The sequence below is a fragment of the Xiphophorus hellerii genome, chromosome 23, assembly GCF_003331165.1.
Source record: "Xiphophorus hellerii strain 12219 chromosome 23, Xiphophorus_hellerii-4.1, whole genome shotgun sequence".
NCBI classification, from domain to species: domain Eukaryota; kingdom Metazoa; phylum Chordata; class Actinopteri; order Cyprinodontiformes; family Poeciliidae; genus Xiphophorus; species Xiphophorus hellerii.
Window position 1 is genome coordinate 25,107,657 of NC_045694.1, and position 16,393 is coordinate 25,124,049.

The 16,393-nt window shown below is 42.0% G+C and overlaps 1 protein-coding gene across 2 annotated transcripts in view; it reads right to left on the reverse strand.

Annotated features, from left to right (window-relative positions):
* Positions 1-2,048: 2,048 nt before the first annotated feature.
* The window catches only part of LOC116714237 (connector enhancer of kinase suppressor of ras 2), an 83,555-nt gene continuing 69,210 nt past the window's right edge, over positions 2,049-16,393 (reverse strand). For both annotated transcript variants that reach the window (XM_032554658.1, XM_032554659.1), the window contains 9 exons: positions 15,428-15,476; positions 14,763-14,935; positions 12,470-12,543; positions 12,218-12,289; positions 10,028-10,098; positions 9,837-9,937; positions 7,934-8,531; positions 7,167-7,429; positions 2,049-5,803 (listed from right to left, as the gene is read on the reverse strand). In XM_032554658.1, the coding sequence (XP_032410549.1) occupies positions 5,594-5,803; positions 7,167-7,429; positions 7,934-8,531; positions 9,837-9,937; positions 10,028-10,098; positions 12,218-12,289; positions 12,470-12,543; positions 14,763-14,935; positions 15,428-15,476 (1,611 nt within the window). In that variant the 3' untranslated portion in view covers positions 2,049-5,593. The remainder of the gene's footprint in view (positions 5,804-7,166; positions 7,430-7,933; positions 8,532-9,836; positions 9,938-10,027; positions 10,099-12,217; positions 12,290-12,469; positions 12,544-14,762; positions 14,936-15,427; positions 15,477-16,393) is intronic.

Sequence of the window (16,393 nt, forward strand, 5' to 3'; positions counted from 1 at the left end):
GAAAAAAGCTTGGCAAAAAATATAAAATAAAAGAATTATGTATAAACAACGGGGATAAAAGGCATCATTAAAATAATACTGAAGCAAAGCCCATAATATCCATGGCATAATGCAACAACTGTTAAGCTACCATTGAATCCCAGACAGCATCTGTCTACCTGGGCAAAGGAGAAATGGACTGTGCTTCTGCTCATTGGTCACCAGGCTTATATTTGATGAAAAGCTGTTTGGTATTTACAGATCGTTGTGGCAGAGTTTGGGGAAAGAGTGGAGAGGAACAAACAACAAACCTGCTTGAGTCCCAGTATGAACTTTCCAGTCAGTGGTGGTAATTCCCTCTGCTGTCATCCACGAAATCTGGAGCTCTGGATGCCTCTGCTGACAAACTTTACAGACATGCTGATTTCATTTCCCAGCAGAGTTACCTCCCCAGTATGGATTATTATTATTATTTTTGTGTGACATTATATCTTTATGATGCCAATGGCTGTGCCACTTCTGGGCTTTCTGGCCATTTTACTGCCATGCAACATGTCTCTTTAAGAAGACTTCAATGACCTTTTTTTCCCCACCTGTCTTATAGCAATGTAAATTTCTGGATGTATCTGAACCTAAGTGCCAGTCAGTTTTTAAAGAAAGCTTAAATATGATATAAAATAAGCACCATAAATAAACGTTAGTCTCCTCTTTCACCATCTGAATGCAGGTTAGTCCCTTACACACACATACAGTAGTGCTTGGCACCTTCCTGTACTGCCAAAAGCACCAACACCTGCTTTAATGACTGTGATGTCACTATTTTTTCATTGGCCAGCAAACTTACCAAACCAAAAACCCAATAGAGAATCTACAAGGTATTATTATCAAGAAGAAGAGATGTCTGAGTCAATAATGGCGGATTGCCTCCATGCTATGCTGGATCGATACAGTAATTCATGCCAAAGGAGCCCCACCAAAGATGCATATAATCAGTACACTGAATAAATGTTTTCCATACCGCATCATTTAGGGTAATCTTTTTTGTTGTTAGTTTTATGATCTATGCATTTGCTTTTATTAGTTGGAAGCCACAATCGTCAATAATAACAAAAATAAGTGGTTAAAATACGATACATCTCAGAGCATCATGGACCTATAATGCACAGGTGTCACATTTTGACTGGAATAATTATGTAATTTTCCCCATTTGTGACGTTGAAACCCGCATACGCGCTTTACAAGAACACTACCAATGCATCAGACACAGAAAGAAACAGCAGCTCATAGTGCAGAGGATTCAGTTTATTGAAGTCAAAGTTTAACAACTTAGGTTTACAATCTGTATTTTCTGTAATATATATATATATATTTATATTTATATATATTTATGTACTTTCATATATATGAAATCAAAAAAGGCTACTTTAGGAAGAATAAATGTCATTTTTCTTTCTTTTTAATATCTTTAGTCAGTTGAATGTACAGAATAACAGTAAGCTAATATTATCCTTGAAAAAGAGCAATATGTTCCTTTTTTTTTAATGTCGCAGTGCAACTTACATCTTACACACCTGTGCAATGTACCATAAGGTGTACACCCCTGAAAGAACACACAGTGGAATCTCCCTTTTCAGCCTGTTTCTGCAGGTCTACACACACACACACACACACACGCACACACGCACAAAACAAAAATAAATACCTTAAAAAAATCAAAATCCGGGAGGGGCAACACAGTCAGTGTGTACAAGCAAACCGCTCTCAGAACTCCTTCATCTACAGTATGTCTACAGTTTGAGCTGGAGAGAGAAGACTTCGTACGACAAATCGAAGAGCGTGAAACTGCATCGCAGCTTGTTCGACGGCCGCAGGCGTGTGTGGGGTGTGTGTGTGTGTGTGTGTGTGTGTGTGTGTGTGTGTGTGCGAGCAACACTGGTGTGGTGAGAGACCTTTGCTGTCAAAGAGAGGGTTTTGGGAGGCACAGGGAAAGTGCTTGCATCGTTAAGTTTCTTTGTGGCACTCTTGAAATTAACCGTTGGAAAACATGAGCTGCGGATGCGTTGGATATTTCACTTCAGTGTTACATGACGAAAGAAATCCACTCAAGGCCGACAGAAAAAAAAAAAAACCAAGATCAGGACACACGGTAGTTAGTGCTGGATGCAGCCGGTGCTACACATTGTTCAGAGTCTTGGACACTAGGGGGCACCATTGAGTCCTTGGCCTGAAGTTGCAGATGAAGCGATTGGTACAGACCATTCCAGTGTGGTAGTCCGTCACCAGCCAGTATCAGCCACTTCCTCACAGGGATTCCTAGGTAACTGCACTAATGTCTCTAGAGACAGAAACCTAAAAACGTTTTTTGAAGTGTCTCGTAAAAGTAATAACACCCCATGAACCTTCCTATGCTGTGTTTGCACATATATTTGACATTACAGTCAATAACAATATACATTTAAAGCATTTCACCAGGTTTTTTGTGGAATAGTTCAACTCAAATGTATAGTCTAAAGTTAAAGGTGACCTATTGTGAGTTATGATAGGTCTATGGGCTACACAAAACATTTAGATAATGAGATTTTAGTCTGCTCTGTTCTCTGGATTTTGAGCTGTTCTATGGCGTCCTGTCACTTTAAATCCAAATAAGCCCAACTCAGCATGTTTTCCAGCAGCCATTGTACAGCGCATACAGCGGTAAAACCAGCTGACTGAGGCTGCCGCCACATGTGGCCTTAACTATCGGGAAGTTATTTTCCAGAAATTGCCCGCCCCAAAAAAGGCTGGGTATTTTTCTTTTTACAGTGCTTGGGTTGTTTCATTTTCTTTCTTTTTTTTAGAAGCAGCAGAGACCCGAATGGAAGTACAAAAATTTGCATTATGCAAAACGGGAATTTCGCATAATAGATGCCCTTCCAGCAAAAACGTTGCCTGGTATGAAAATATATTACAAATAAAACTTTGCTCTGACAGGCCTAAAAAAAATAATCCAATCTGTTCAGAGGTTTATTAGGGAAAATGAATGAACAAAATGCCTGATAAAGACTAAGAAACACAGCAGAGAGGCCAGAAATAAAGTGCAGGAGAAGTTAAAAGCTGGGTTAGTTTTTAACTCGCGTAGCAGAACTGCAAAGCCACCGAGACACGGCCGGCGAGGAGAGCGTTGATAGAGGAAGCAGCGGAGAGGCCTGTGGTAAATGACGATGATATGAAACATATTTATCTCAAGATCCAGAAGAGTCCTGCCCAACAGACCTCATGGTGAAACTGTGGCAAAGTGTTGACTTATGAGGGACGAACACAAAAGCATGCAGTGTTTTTCTAGATTTTATTTGTAAAAAAAAAAAAGAAGAATGAAAACTATATTCAACTATTTCTTTTAAGCGACAGAGGGATTAAAAATAGAACAGGGTCCCAATTTTTGGGGGACCCCACAGACTTTTCTTTTCTTTTATTAAATGCATGTTTTCCATTGTACTTTATATGAAATTCAAAGACCAAAATGAGGTGAATTGTATTAATATTTGGGTTTTGTTTATGACTCTAAACAATAATTAAGTATGTGAAAAGCTTAAAGTTATGGAGCTTTGTATTTAGGGGAGAATAACATGGGATTACTGCTCAGCGGATGTATTAAACCTACCATGCATCAATTCATACCCGCCTGTTTATAGGACTTACCTATAATACCTATTAATGTATTAGTGTATTTGCATTAGTAGAAGAGTTTATTTGTGGTGGATTTGGCACCAAAACGGGCTCCGGCCCAGGGGCCCGCATCCTTTTAAATCCGGCCCTGGCTCTGTTACATAAAATCCTAATTAAATACAGCGAAGTCTGAGGAATTAATGAGACAAATCCAGAGTATGTTCATGGGGTGTGAATACTTCCAGGAGACACTGCAGACGAAGCAAAAAACAACAAACTGAAACCGTTCACTTGAGTACGAAATTCAACAACTGCATTACAAAAGAGCTGAGCAGCAAAAAGAAACATCACCTTCGGATGTACAGTGTGTGTCTTTAAATCGTATGCAATGAAAGAAAGATTTTGAAAATATACGCTATTAAAAAAAACAACAAAAAACGTAACTTTTTGCATGTACCATGCGCTACAAGACTAATAAATAAAAAAGGAAGAAAAATAATCCACAGTATTTTTACCCTGTCCCACTCTGACCAGTTCCAGGCCTTTTCTCATGCAACGCATCGCAGAGAAATGGACCAGCTGTGAGCCGAGCCGGTACGACCGCTGCCGAGCGCCCTGTGTAAAGAGGAGGGTGGAGGGCGGGGCACTGCAAAAAACCTTGGCATAGAATACATCTTACTTTACATTATATCTATGACACAAAAACGTAAATAGATTTATATATTCTCCTCTAGGCTTAAATATATCTGCAGACTGTACACGAATCGTTAGCAAATGAGACGGCAAACGCTTTTTACCTGATATCTGAACAGCAATGGGAAGGAGGCCGATGGGACGGAGACCCTGTGATGCAGCCGATGGGACACAGAGATACAGAAAGTGCATTCTTTGTAGTGAGTGACTTCTTTGAAAAGAGAACTCCTTTGCTCTTGCATTGAGTGGAAAAAAAACAAAAAACAAAAGGTAAAAAAAAAAGAAAAGGAAAAAGAAAAACAAAAGTAGTCTTGCACCCACACTAATAGAAACACCGTCTCTCTCCGCTACCTCTAGAAGCGTATCACAGTGGTAGTGGAACTCAAACATTTACATCAGTATTCACATTTACACAAGTCTTTTTGAGAACTACTAGATAGGGAGAAGAGGGGGAGAAGAAGGAGAACAAAGAAATCAGAAGGTGCAAAAAAAAAAAAACGGGATTGCATTTGAACAGAGGAGCCTCCTTCTGCAAGGACGTCTGAACACTTCACAGTTTAAAGGAGCGTGCTTTGTGGCCGGCACAGTTGTTGCTTGATGCTTAATTTCATGGGTTCCCAGAGAAACAGCTTTAAAAAAAAATAAATAAATAAATATAGAAACGGCGTTTCTATATTTATTCCTGTTCTCACAATTTCCCACGAGAGATCAGCCTGAAATAACAGCGGTTTCCCTGTAAATCAACGAGATATGCAATGAGAAGTAAAGAAAACAATTTTTAGAGAAAGGGGGAGAACTGGTGGCTCTGGGTGCAAAGTTCGTCAGTAGAAAAGTACAGTGCTGTGGTGAAAAGGTTTCTCGTCTGTATTGCTGCTACATAGCCTCCCCCCGTCCTCTAACATTGACAACAAAAACAAACAAAAAAAACACAAAGAAACAAAACATGGGCTCAAAGTCTCCCTTTTTTTTGTTTTCCTGTTTTGCTCGACAAGCGTGTGGACTTTAGGTGAGTTCCATAGACAAAGGAAGATTAATGCTTTCTGTTCAGGCATGCAATAGGCACCCTGTGTGGGGGGAGGGTCCTCGTGATTATCAAAAGTTCATCCACGCACCTCTCAGACTGCTCCCCCCCCCCCTTCTGTGATATTTACACATCTTACAAAGTCTGTCCCCGTGTTTGTGTGTGAGTGCGCGCTCGGAGTCGTGACGGGACAACGGGAGGCTCGCCGGGCCGAGAGTTGGGGTTTCGCGCGTCGGCTGCCCCGTGCCGCACACCTCACACGTGCGTCTCGATGAAGGAGTGCGTGTGGGTCATGAGGGGCGCGCCCATCGGGGACAGGTCGTCCTGGCCATTGGTGCCGGGGCTGAGCTGGCAGATTTCGGCGTAGAGCTCGCTGTGCCACTGCTTCCACTCTCTGAAGGTCTGGGAGCAGAGCGTGGGGTCCTCGAGAAGGGCGCAGATCACTTCCAGCTCAGACTCTTTGGCCTGCAGGACCAAAGAGACACCAACAAGATGGAACTCGTCTTGAAATGTAAAACTATTTAAAGCTTTTTAGATGAAGTCATTGAATCAGATTTATTTATTTTTATTTTATTTTTTTTGTGGGCTCTAGTGTCCCTTATATGATAGTAGGCTGACAGGAAACAGGGAAGGAGAGGGGGGAAGACATGCGGCAAATGTCGTCGGGTCCGGGAGTCGAACCCGCGACGGCCGCGTCGAGGACTCAAGGCCTCCAAATATGGGTCGCGCCAACCACTACGCCACCACGGCACGCCCTGAATCAGATTTAATAGATTTATCATTCGACTTGTGCCTTAGGTCGGACCTGATAGTGACCAAAGCTCGCTTTAAGAACAAGCCGAGACTTAACACTTCATAGTTGGATGCTTAAATATTGTCAACAGCAGCTGCGTTTCCATTGACCATATAATTGGAATTATGAAGATAAATTTGCTTAATGGGAGAACGGCAATTTTGAGAAATTGTAAATTTTTTCCTAGCATTTTTACGCTAGCATGAGGTGATTTGTTTTGGGGGCTGTATTGAAAGTAGTGTATTCCGCAAAACTGAAATGGAAACATTTTTTTACATCCTGCGAGTCGTATGATCGACAACCAGATGTTACTACTGGCGGAAAAAACGGCTGGAAGCGGTAGGAGGATGATGGCTACAACATGATTTTATTCACGTGTGAGTTTAATTTCTTATTTAATGTAAACACAGCAATTGTAAATTTGTGTCTTTTCAACATTAGCCGATTATCGACAAAGTTTTGCGCACATTTGTAATGGAAGCGCAGCTAACGACTTCCAATAACACATTATCCATTCCAAGTCATATTATCAAATTTCCTGTTAACATTTTTCCTTGTTTGTTTGTTTTTGGCTCTGGTGGCTATTACTTGAAAGTGCTGTGACAGGAAAGTAGGATAATGAGAGAAAGGGAAGACATGCAGCGAAGGTCAGCAGGCCGGGAATCAAACCTGCGACATCCACATCGAGAACTAAGGCCTCCTTATGTGGGTTGTGCTTAACCCCTGCGCCACCATAACGGCCACATTTTTTAATCTAAAAGCATGGTGAGTCACTGGCAGACTGCCCAAGCATCCCTACTACTGAGCTTAGCAAGTTTCCTGGGGGAAATCCTACATTTGAATGTTGTACATTGTTTGTTATCATGCTGTCTAAATTGAGGCTTTTGTCTTTTTTTATTTGTAAATGAAGGAAGAAAAAGCAAATCGACTGGTTATACTGACGTCAAAATAATCGTCATCAGCATCTGTCTTAAATAAAACTTCATCGGTGGGTCCTTCTAGAATAATAAGGCGTGACGGATTTGGCGACGGTACCTTCAAAGTGCTGCGGAGGGCTCGGACCCGGTGCAGCCGGTCGTTGAGCAGGGGGTCCCTGACTCTCTGGGTGAAACAGCGTCGCAGCTCCTGTTTGCTGCAGGGCCTGGGGTCCCCCAGAGCGTTCACGTTGGCTTGCTCCAGGGCCCGGTAGAGCTGCTCTAGCCCGTCCAGAGGCTCAGGGTCGCGTCCGTCTGAAATCCGTCGTTCCCTTCCCTCCGACACTCTCCTTTCTCTGCTGTCCATTCTGAAATCCCGCAGGTCTGGAAAACCCAGAGGGCAGGAAGTGAGATTAGTGAGATTCAGACCAGTATAAAACTGAAGACAGCAAATTAAGGGTCACTGCTTTTGACCCTTTCCAAGCAACGTCACTGTCTCCAGGAAGCGACCCACTTCGTCGTGACGGACGTCAAAACAACCTATGCGTTGTTTCAGCTGAATAAACACACAAGGATGTAAACCAAACTTATTTTTATTGTAAACCTTTTGAAGAGGAAAGAAGACTTCAATGGATAGCAGCCATCGATCGTAAAGACTTTTTGTACAAGGTAAGAAAACTATTGTTCCAGTACTTCACAAGTAAGATTTTTAAGACACAATCAAATATTGCAGTGCCCTGTAAATACACAGTTTAGAAAAATGTCATTTTATTTAACATGTTTACATTTTCTAGAGATGTATAGGTTAGATAATGTAAATCCTTCCACGTTTATCACATGTACGATACAACATGAACCAAAATGGAACAGGCGAGTTCGTCTTCTTACCATCCTCTGCCTCCAGCATGTCTGCAGCTGAGCCCTCTGCCTCCTCATCCTCACTCCTTTCCTCCATATGAGCCGCACTGTGCAGAAATTTCCCCAGGATTGGATCTCTGTTCCTGGGTAGACTCTGGCTCCGCTGCTTGTGGGAGCGTCGGTGCGTGTGGTTGTGTGTGTACGGCCCTCGCTCCAGCGGGAAGGGCCCGTCCCGCTCCCTGTCCCTCTCCGCCGCATGGTGTCTCCGTACGGGTAGCGTCGCTTGCCGGCGCCTCTCCGGGGACATTCCCTGCCTGCCCAGCCCGCCGTAGTACCCCATCTCTCCGGCCATTCCCCCAATCAGGCCGCCGTAGTCGCTCTCCCCCGGCGCCGTCTGCAGGAAGTGAAGCCCCGCGCTGGTCAGCGGGGTCTCGATGAGGTCCTGCCAGGAGCGGCGCTCGCGGTGGGACGAGCGGCAGCTGGACGAGTGGGTGCTGGTGCTGCCCGTGCCCGTCCCCATGCCCATGCCGTCTCCGCGCTGGTCCTCGGCCGAAGAGTGAGAGTGCGTGGACTCGCTCGAGAAATGTCGACCGTGCTTGGACTCCGGGAAAGGGCTGGAGGAATTCACCTGGAGAGGGAGAGGGGAGGTGGAAGAGACCATCTGTGGAGGAATCGGGGAGGTGGAGGCACTTTTGGGGAGAGGGGATGGAGTGGAGCGCAGGAGACTCATGGAGCTCAACGAGCGGGGCAACTGGTCGTAACTGTGGAGGAGGTTGGCCTGAGTGGGGATCAGGTGTGACGGAGCGAGCGGGAGGAAAATGTTACCAAGCGGGTGTGGTGTGTGAGCACGGACAGACAAAGACAGGAGACGAGCAGAGCAAGACCAGGTGGGCGAGGACGGAGAGAAGAAAAGGCAGAAATACACCAAAATAAGAGAGCAAAAAAAGCAATGAAATGATAGAGGTGTAAGTACACAAAAAAAAAAAGATTGACATGACTGCTGAATGGTTTTAGTTTGAGTAATCATGGTGCAGCCATGACAAACTAGAGAAGATACCCAGAAGGAACGATCTGTCAGAACGTTACTGTGAGCAGCAAGTTAGGTTTGGAGAATGATTGGAAGCTGAATTTTTAGGGGGAAAAAAACTAATACTAAATAAATTCTAGGTGTGATAAAACAGCAGTTAAAAATTAATCAAAATAAGAACAATGGTGTTGGAATACATACATATTTAAAGCTAACATACCTATTTACTGTATGCTTATATAAAGTAGATGTTTACTGTAAACATTTACTGTTTACATATAGTAGACGTACTGTATGTAAACTTTTGATTTTGAAGAAAGTAAAGCAAAAATTATGTAAAAAAAAAAAAATTCAGCTTTTTAAATTTTTCTGGCATATAAGGGATGTTTAGTCTGACTTAATATCATACAGTGGGGAAGAGAGGCTGTGTGTCTCTTTATACGGTGTGTGTAAACATCTGACTTCACCTGCTTACAAACATAAATGAAGCTTTGCAGAATTCAGTTTTGGACGATATGCTAATACAGCTCGACTTTGGATCGTTGTTTTGTAGACAGAAACGTCACCCACAGCATTGACATGCGACACATGTGGCCTTTACTCGTCTACATTCATGACAGCCAGCATGTAAAACATCACGAGCCTCCGCTCCAGCGAAGATGTCATGAGCAGCGCGGCCTACTGCCACCTAGAGGTCAGACAGGGTAAACATTCTGGCAGCGTGACTGTGATCTTTGCTGCTTAAAGAACCAGATAGTCTCCCACTCTGATGCTTTATTAATGCTGAGAGCTCTGCTGTGTGCAGCTCTGAAAACTGTGGGGCTTTTAGGAATAAAATATTCCATCAGAATGAAACGCTGCGGAGAGAATGTCGAGTGGGCCTGAATGAGAGGCTGCGTTACTCACAGATGGCGTGCGGTGGTAAGTATCACAGAGGGACGAGGGCCCCTCCTGTTTGAGTGTCATCGATCCGTCAACCTCGTCTTGATCGCTCTCGCTCCAGTAGTCTGATGTGAGGACAAACACAAACGGATCGCAGGCATGTGAATTCACCAGCAGGAAGGAAAGGAGCAGCTTATTTTTTTTTATAGACGCACCTTCATCGGGGCGTGGCACCTTATCGTCAGGTGTGTAGCCAATAGCAGCTAAGCCCAGCCGGTTCATCCACCTGCAAGAAGCAAGCAGACTTACAGCGGATGTAAAGGCAGGAATTAAAAAAAATGAAAATGGAGTGCAGAAGGAAGGAGAGAGAATGAAGAATGGGTGGCTATGGACCAATCAGAGGTAGTGAATTTGATAATAGATACAGATCACCATGAACAAGCAGACTTCTTCCTCCTGAGGTGCTTCCCAAACATTCGTAATCATTTCAGAAAGGGAAAAGTAAAATCAGGAAGGAAAGGTCCGACTTCCTCTAAGCCACGGACACCAATTTGTCTTCACTCCATGTCCCATCATGCCCCTGTGTCCCTCCACAGAAACCTGTGGTTGAGCCTGTCGCAGTAAGCAGTTAATGAATTAATTGAGATATAAATTAACATGACCTCGATCATTTCCATTCTGATGATTAAATCTGAAATCATTTCATACATGTTTTATTTATTGTTTGGTTGAGCTTCATTTTGGAGATTTAAAAGATCTTCCAGTTCCAGTGTGGAGTGTTCTTTACAAAATTAAAGTTTATTAGTCACAGAGAGAGTGCGTTGTTGTGCCATTCTTGTTATATTACTTGAAAATGGTCTCAAAACAACAATATTAACGTTTATCGCGATAATTACTGGGACAATTTATCGTCCAACAAAATGTATTATTTGGACAGGCCTGAGTAAGGTCGCAAAAATGTTCAAGTATTCACATTCCTGAATTTTTTTTTCTCATTTCATCACTTTACTACTGGCCAAAACCTGGACTGTGCAGGCGCTAAAATAAATGGAAGAACAGTTTAGTTAAATATAATCTAATATCTCAAGAATCTCATCCAAATCCAAACTTAACAGTTTCATAAATATTACACTCTCAAAGTTATTCAATAGAACTCTTTATTGGAGCAGAAATATTGGAAATCAGGCTGGTAAACCTGATTACAACTCCCAGGAGCCTCATTAGTTGCATCATGGGTGCTTTAAAGAGAAGACCTTTGCCTATTAGAAATTTTATAGTTTTGTCAAGAGACATTTCTGAAATGTTTAAAACTTCTGCCTTAAGCAAAGTAGAAAATGATTACAAACTCAACAGCAGACACTAGATTTCTTTGGCATTGGAAACGTGGAGTGTGTGACGGTCAAGATGGATCCAGTCCAACGTCAGAGAGTTCATGATGTCTGTGAGGAAACTTTAGTTTGAATGTCACTGGACTGTCAAACAGATCTGGTCCCAAGCAAATCCGAAAATCCTGCTGGGTTTGGTTTTAGAAATGGTCTTGGATGATACTCAAGTAGACGTCAGTCACCCGACAAAAACTCTGTCGAAAATCTCTGGTGGGATTTCAAAAAAAGATTTCACAAATCCGCTGTTGAAAGTTGGTAGTTTGGCTCTGCGTTAGTTTTTTGAGTTTCCTGTGTTGTGGAAACAAAAGCTCTTTTTCTGGTTTTAGAAAATTAGCACCACTAACCTGCTTGGCTCCTCACAACCCCCTGCGACCCCTAAACGGGTCCTGACTTCTTCCCAGGAAACGTGAAACTGTTTTCAAATTCATCAAACCTCGACTGCTTCAGCTCCGCAAAACAGAGTCTATATTTAGTTTTAGTTTGGTAAGAACTAAAAAAAAAGCTGCGATGACATTCAAACAACTTTCATTTCTTACAGAGACATCCGTGTTCTCGCACAGAAAACTTGTGAAAGTGCCTGCAACCACACTGGCAACCACACGAACCAACAAAATGCTGCACAGAAGTCAAATATAGCTGCTTAATTACGATCCTCCAATTATCTCCACATGTCATTCAGGGGAGGTGTAGATAATTAGAGCTCATCAGATGGCACTCCTGCAAATATCATTACAATCTCCCTCTCAGATGCACACACGTGACTCATAGATACACACACACACACACACCCCTTCAGTCACATGTGTTCCCAGCTCTTACGTTTATCAACAGAAGACCAGGATCATGTCTTATTCATGCGCAGTGTGGCGTTGGTGGGCCGCTGCCCTGTGTAAACTTGTTTTACTCGGCTAAAATATTCATAAACATGACACGTGGCGTCCCTGATCTCTGACTGCTGTTCACCCCAACACACACACACACACATACACACACACACACACACGCAAAGATGAAGCTCACCTGTTCATCTCCTCGAGACAATCTGTGGCGAAGAAGAAGCTCTTGATTTTGGGGTGACAGGCTTTGAAGGCGCTGCAGTCAGCCAGAGAGAAGGAGTCTGATTAGCTTTTTTTTCTTCTTCTTCTCCTTCTTCCCCCACCCCTTGTTTTTTTTTTCCAGCATGCACGGCGCGTTTGTGTGCGTTCACGTTGTGTGGGTGAGAGCAAATGTGCTTGATTAGTAATTCTGGCGACATGTGAAGGGGAGACTCACAATTTCCGCCTGCACTCTATGGCTCGGTCTATTCTGAACTCGGGGAGGCTGATGAAGCCCTCAGCCTTCTCATCCTGCGGGCGGAGACAGATGGAGAGCGGCGGTACATCATCCACACAGAGAACAAAATGTCAGGCACACTGATGTACCAATTTTACAGAGGATACGATCGGCGACGTGGAGTGCATGAAAACAAGAGCTGCTGTTTACGTTGGCAGGGATGGTTTACTAAGACACACTTAGCATTAAAAAACCAAGCTGTGGTTCTCTTAAGTGGGCTACATTTAATTTACTTTGAAATTAAAACTGATAATATCGTCACCCGAATGTTCATTATCACTTAGGGCAACACAAATGTTACATAAAAGTGATGTTTTAGTCATGAAAAGCAGTCTTGCATAAAACGGTGTTCATGCAAAGCTTCAAAAGTTTAAAGGTAACCTACTGTGTATGCTTCTTTTTCATCAGGTTAGGACAGGTCTATGCGCTATACAAAACATGTTTGATATATTTTAGATGTAGTCAGTTCTGCCTATTTTTATCTCCTTTCAGAAGTTGCTGTTTTGGGGCATCTTGTCACTTTAAATCCAAATAAGCTGCTGCTTGCCCCGCCCCCCCAAACTCAACGTTTACACTCGCACGCAAAAATGGCTGCGAACAGATTCGCAACTATACGGCCATACATCTTTGAAAAGCAAAAGTAGAGCCTGCTGCTCAACCAACAAGTATGCAGCAAGTGTTTTCTAAATGGTAGGTCAGCAACTAATTACCTGCCTTTTCCAGCGGCCATTGTACAGCGCGTGCAGAGGTAAAGCCAGCTGACTGGTGCTACATTTGGGTTGCTAGGTAACGGTGCAATGCCCGCTGATTTTGACTTTTAACGGCTGGGTGATTTTTATTTTTTAAGCGCTCAGGCTGTTTTCACAAGCAGCTGAGATCCAAATGGAAACATAAAAGCATGCAGAATGTGATTTAAAAAAAAAACATGTAACCAACTTTGTTATCAGAAATCTGCAATACATGAAGTAAATATCATTAATCATCGTGTAAACATGAAATAACGGACCGTCTTTATTCATAGGAATCTATGTTTTCTAAAGGTATGTAAAAAGCCTGAAGCTATACTCCTTATTTAGTCAACAAATTTAGAAAGAAAGTAGCTTTAAGTCAAATAAAACTTTATTCAGTGAGGGGGAAAAAAATAACTCCCACATTGAGAAATTAATGTTTTTCTCAAAATAATGCTTGTCACAACTGTTGATTTCAATGCTGTAAACACATTGCACAACCTGCTTCTGGACACAAGGAGTTGCTTAATCTTCAGTAAGGCTCCAAGTGGTTGGATCACACAGAGGAATGAACCTCTGGCTGTTGTACTTGTTTATTTCTCCTTAGCTCACTAGCTGTGCTCTTTCACTCAACAGGTTTCCTACAGGATTTAGGACTACGGACTCAGATGGCAGAGGAAACAGAGCTGAGTTTGGGTCTATGTTAACTTGGTCCCATTTTTGGGTGGTCTTTATTAGCTTACTGTTAGAGACCACCAGCTTTTATTGAAAATCTCCTGGTATTTCAAAGAGTTCATGAGGTTCCCGGGATCTATGGAAGAGAAAGCTTTTCAAAGTATCCAGTCTTTGTTTCACACTTGAGCCGCCTGGAGAGTTAATTGTTGATGACCAGCTCAGTCGTAGTCTAATCTGACTAAAGTTAAAACCCCGATAAGAAGAATAAGCTTCATGTTTATGATTTTGATGTAAAAGCAGAAGTTTGCCTGCCTACCAGCTGGTATGGAATTGGCTTGTAAAGGATGACGCTCTTATTCTTTTCACCTCTTTTGCCTCCATACAGTTTGTGCATTGTGGCAAGAGAAATACGGGCCCTCCGTCCAGTAGTCACTTCATATTCATAACCTGCTGGAACAGCAAATCGTGTGTTGCTAAACCAAAGTGTCTAGACACGGTCATCAACTTAGAAATCACAGATTAAAAAAAAACATGATCCTCTTTTTCTTAATGCCGTGATGGCACTCAAGTTGAACCTTAAATATCTCACAAATTTCCAGTGATGTTATCATGACGCAATAAAAGATGGAGTTATCTTTAGGCTTTTTGCACTCCTTTTATCAGCAGTACCAACATTGAAGCAGGCTGGCGCATGAAAACAGTCGGATCCCGTTTACATCTTCTGAGCAATAAGGAAAAAAAACAAAAAACGTGTTCAACCCTTTCATGGCTTGAAAATGTATCAGAAAGGAGACAGAGAAGCTAAACGACTATTGACGTAAATGTCTTACGTTTTGGTTGGTGTACCAGTAAAGGCAAGATTCTTTGAGGATGAACCAGTACTTCCTCCATTTTTGGGTGAAATAGCCTTTAGCGTCCTTCTTCTTCCACAGCCAGCCCTCGCAGTCGCCGTGGCCCAAATCCTTACAGGAGATTCTCCTTCGACTGGCACTGGTGAGGGAACCTGGGTCAGGAGGCAAAAAAAAAAACAAAAAAAAGTGTCAGCCGCAGAAGTGGTTTTGCAACTTTATTATATTCGGAGCACATTACACCCGAGACAGTGACAAATGGAGACTGGCCAAAAAAAAAAAAAAAAAAGCAAATCATTAATTACTGAGAGTCAAATAAAGGACAAAATGGGAGCAAGATAACACGGAGTCTTTTGTGTCTCTTATGTGTGAGTTTGTCTTTCATCTATTTTCATCCAGTAAAGTACATCAGGACTTTCCAAATATATATATATATATATATATAAACTGCAGATGTCAGAGCTGATGGCCTTTTAATATTATTTCAAGCCTTGTCATTCGGTGACTCATCGCTGAGAAACAGTTTCAGATGAAGCATTTGTTCAACTCTCAGGCAGAATTCACAAAAACAAAAAAATGTTTCGCTGTATGTTATTAAAAATTACTAAATATATGACAAATAAAGGAAGAAACAATGACATACTTACCTTTACTTCTCTTTTTGGTTTTTGTTCTTAAAGACGTGTAATGGAAAGACTGAAACGAGGAGAGAGAAAGGTGTTAGCAAAGTTCAGGCTTAATAATAACGGACAAAGGCAAAAATTTAGAGCAGCCCATTTACTCTCCATTTTAAGCTCGCTCTTTTCCATTTGCGTTTTGATTTAAATGGCTTACTTATTTATTTATTTTTTTTACATTTTATTGAACATGCCACTTTTGTGGTAGCTAGCCACATTAGCTGGAATCTCACGTAAAAGCATCAGGAACAGGTTTAGCCCACCAGCTAAACCCTTTTACTCTAACCGTAGCTTTTTACATATTAATACATTCTCAATAAAAACAGACTGAAAGCAGTAAGGAAAATGTAAGAGTACCAAAATATGCTAAAGCTAACTATTGGAGTGAAGGTTTTGTGCTATGCTAACTATATTTGCTCTGTGCTTTTAAGTTTCCATTTTGGTTTAACTGGCTCCTTTTTTTTTTTTCAAACCTCCATGTTTTCTGCCAAAAGACAATCTTCTAACAGATATTACCTATTAAAAACCTTCAAGCGTAAAAATATGTACTTTTTTTTTTTGCTTAAAGTTGTACCAAACTTTGAATAGGCTCCCTGTTTTTACGGTCACTGGGCCTTTGTTGATGTTTTGTTTCTCTGCTGGATTAGAAGCATAATTTGCTGAGCTAGCAGCTAGACGTAGCATTTTCAGAAGTGAATGGTGCCGCCATATTGGGAGGGTAAACTTGTCTGAACTGCTGTATGACTGAAAAGGAGAAATAAATATTCTAACGGAATGAAATTGCTGCACAACTATTCTATGCGATCAAAAGTACATGTTTAGCTAGCGCGTTTATCAAATGAAACATCTTGATAATAAAACAATGCACTTTGAAGGAAATCAAGCATTTGGGATTTAAACAGACCAACAGGCAAATTGTTATGGATTGCTTTTGAT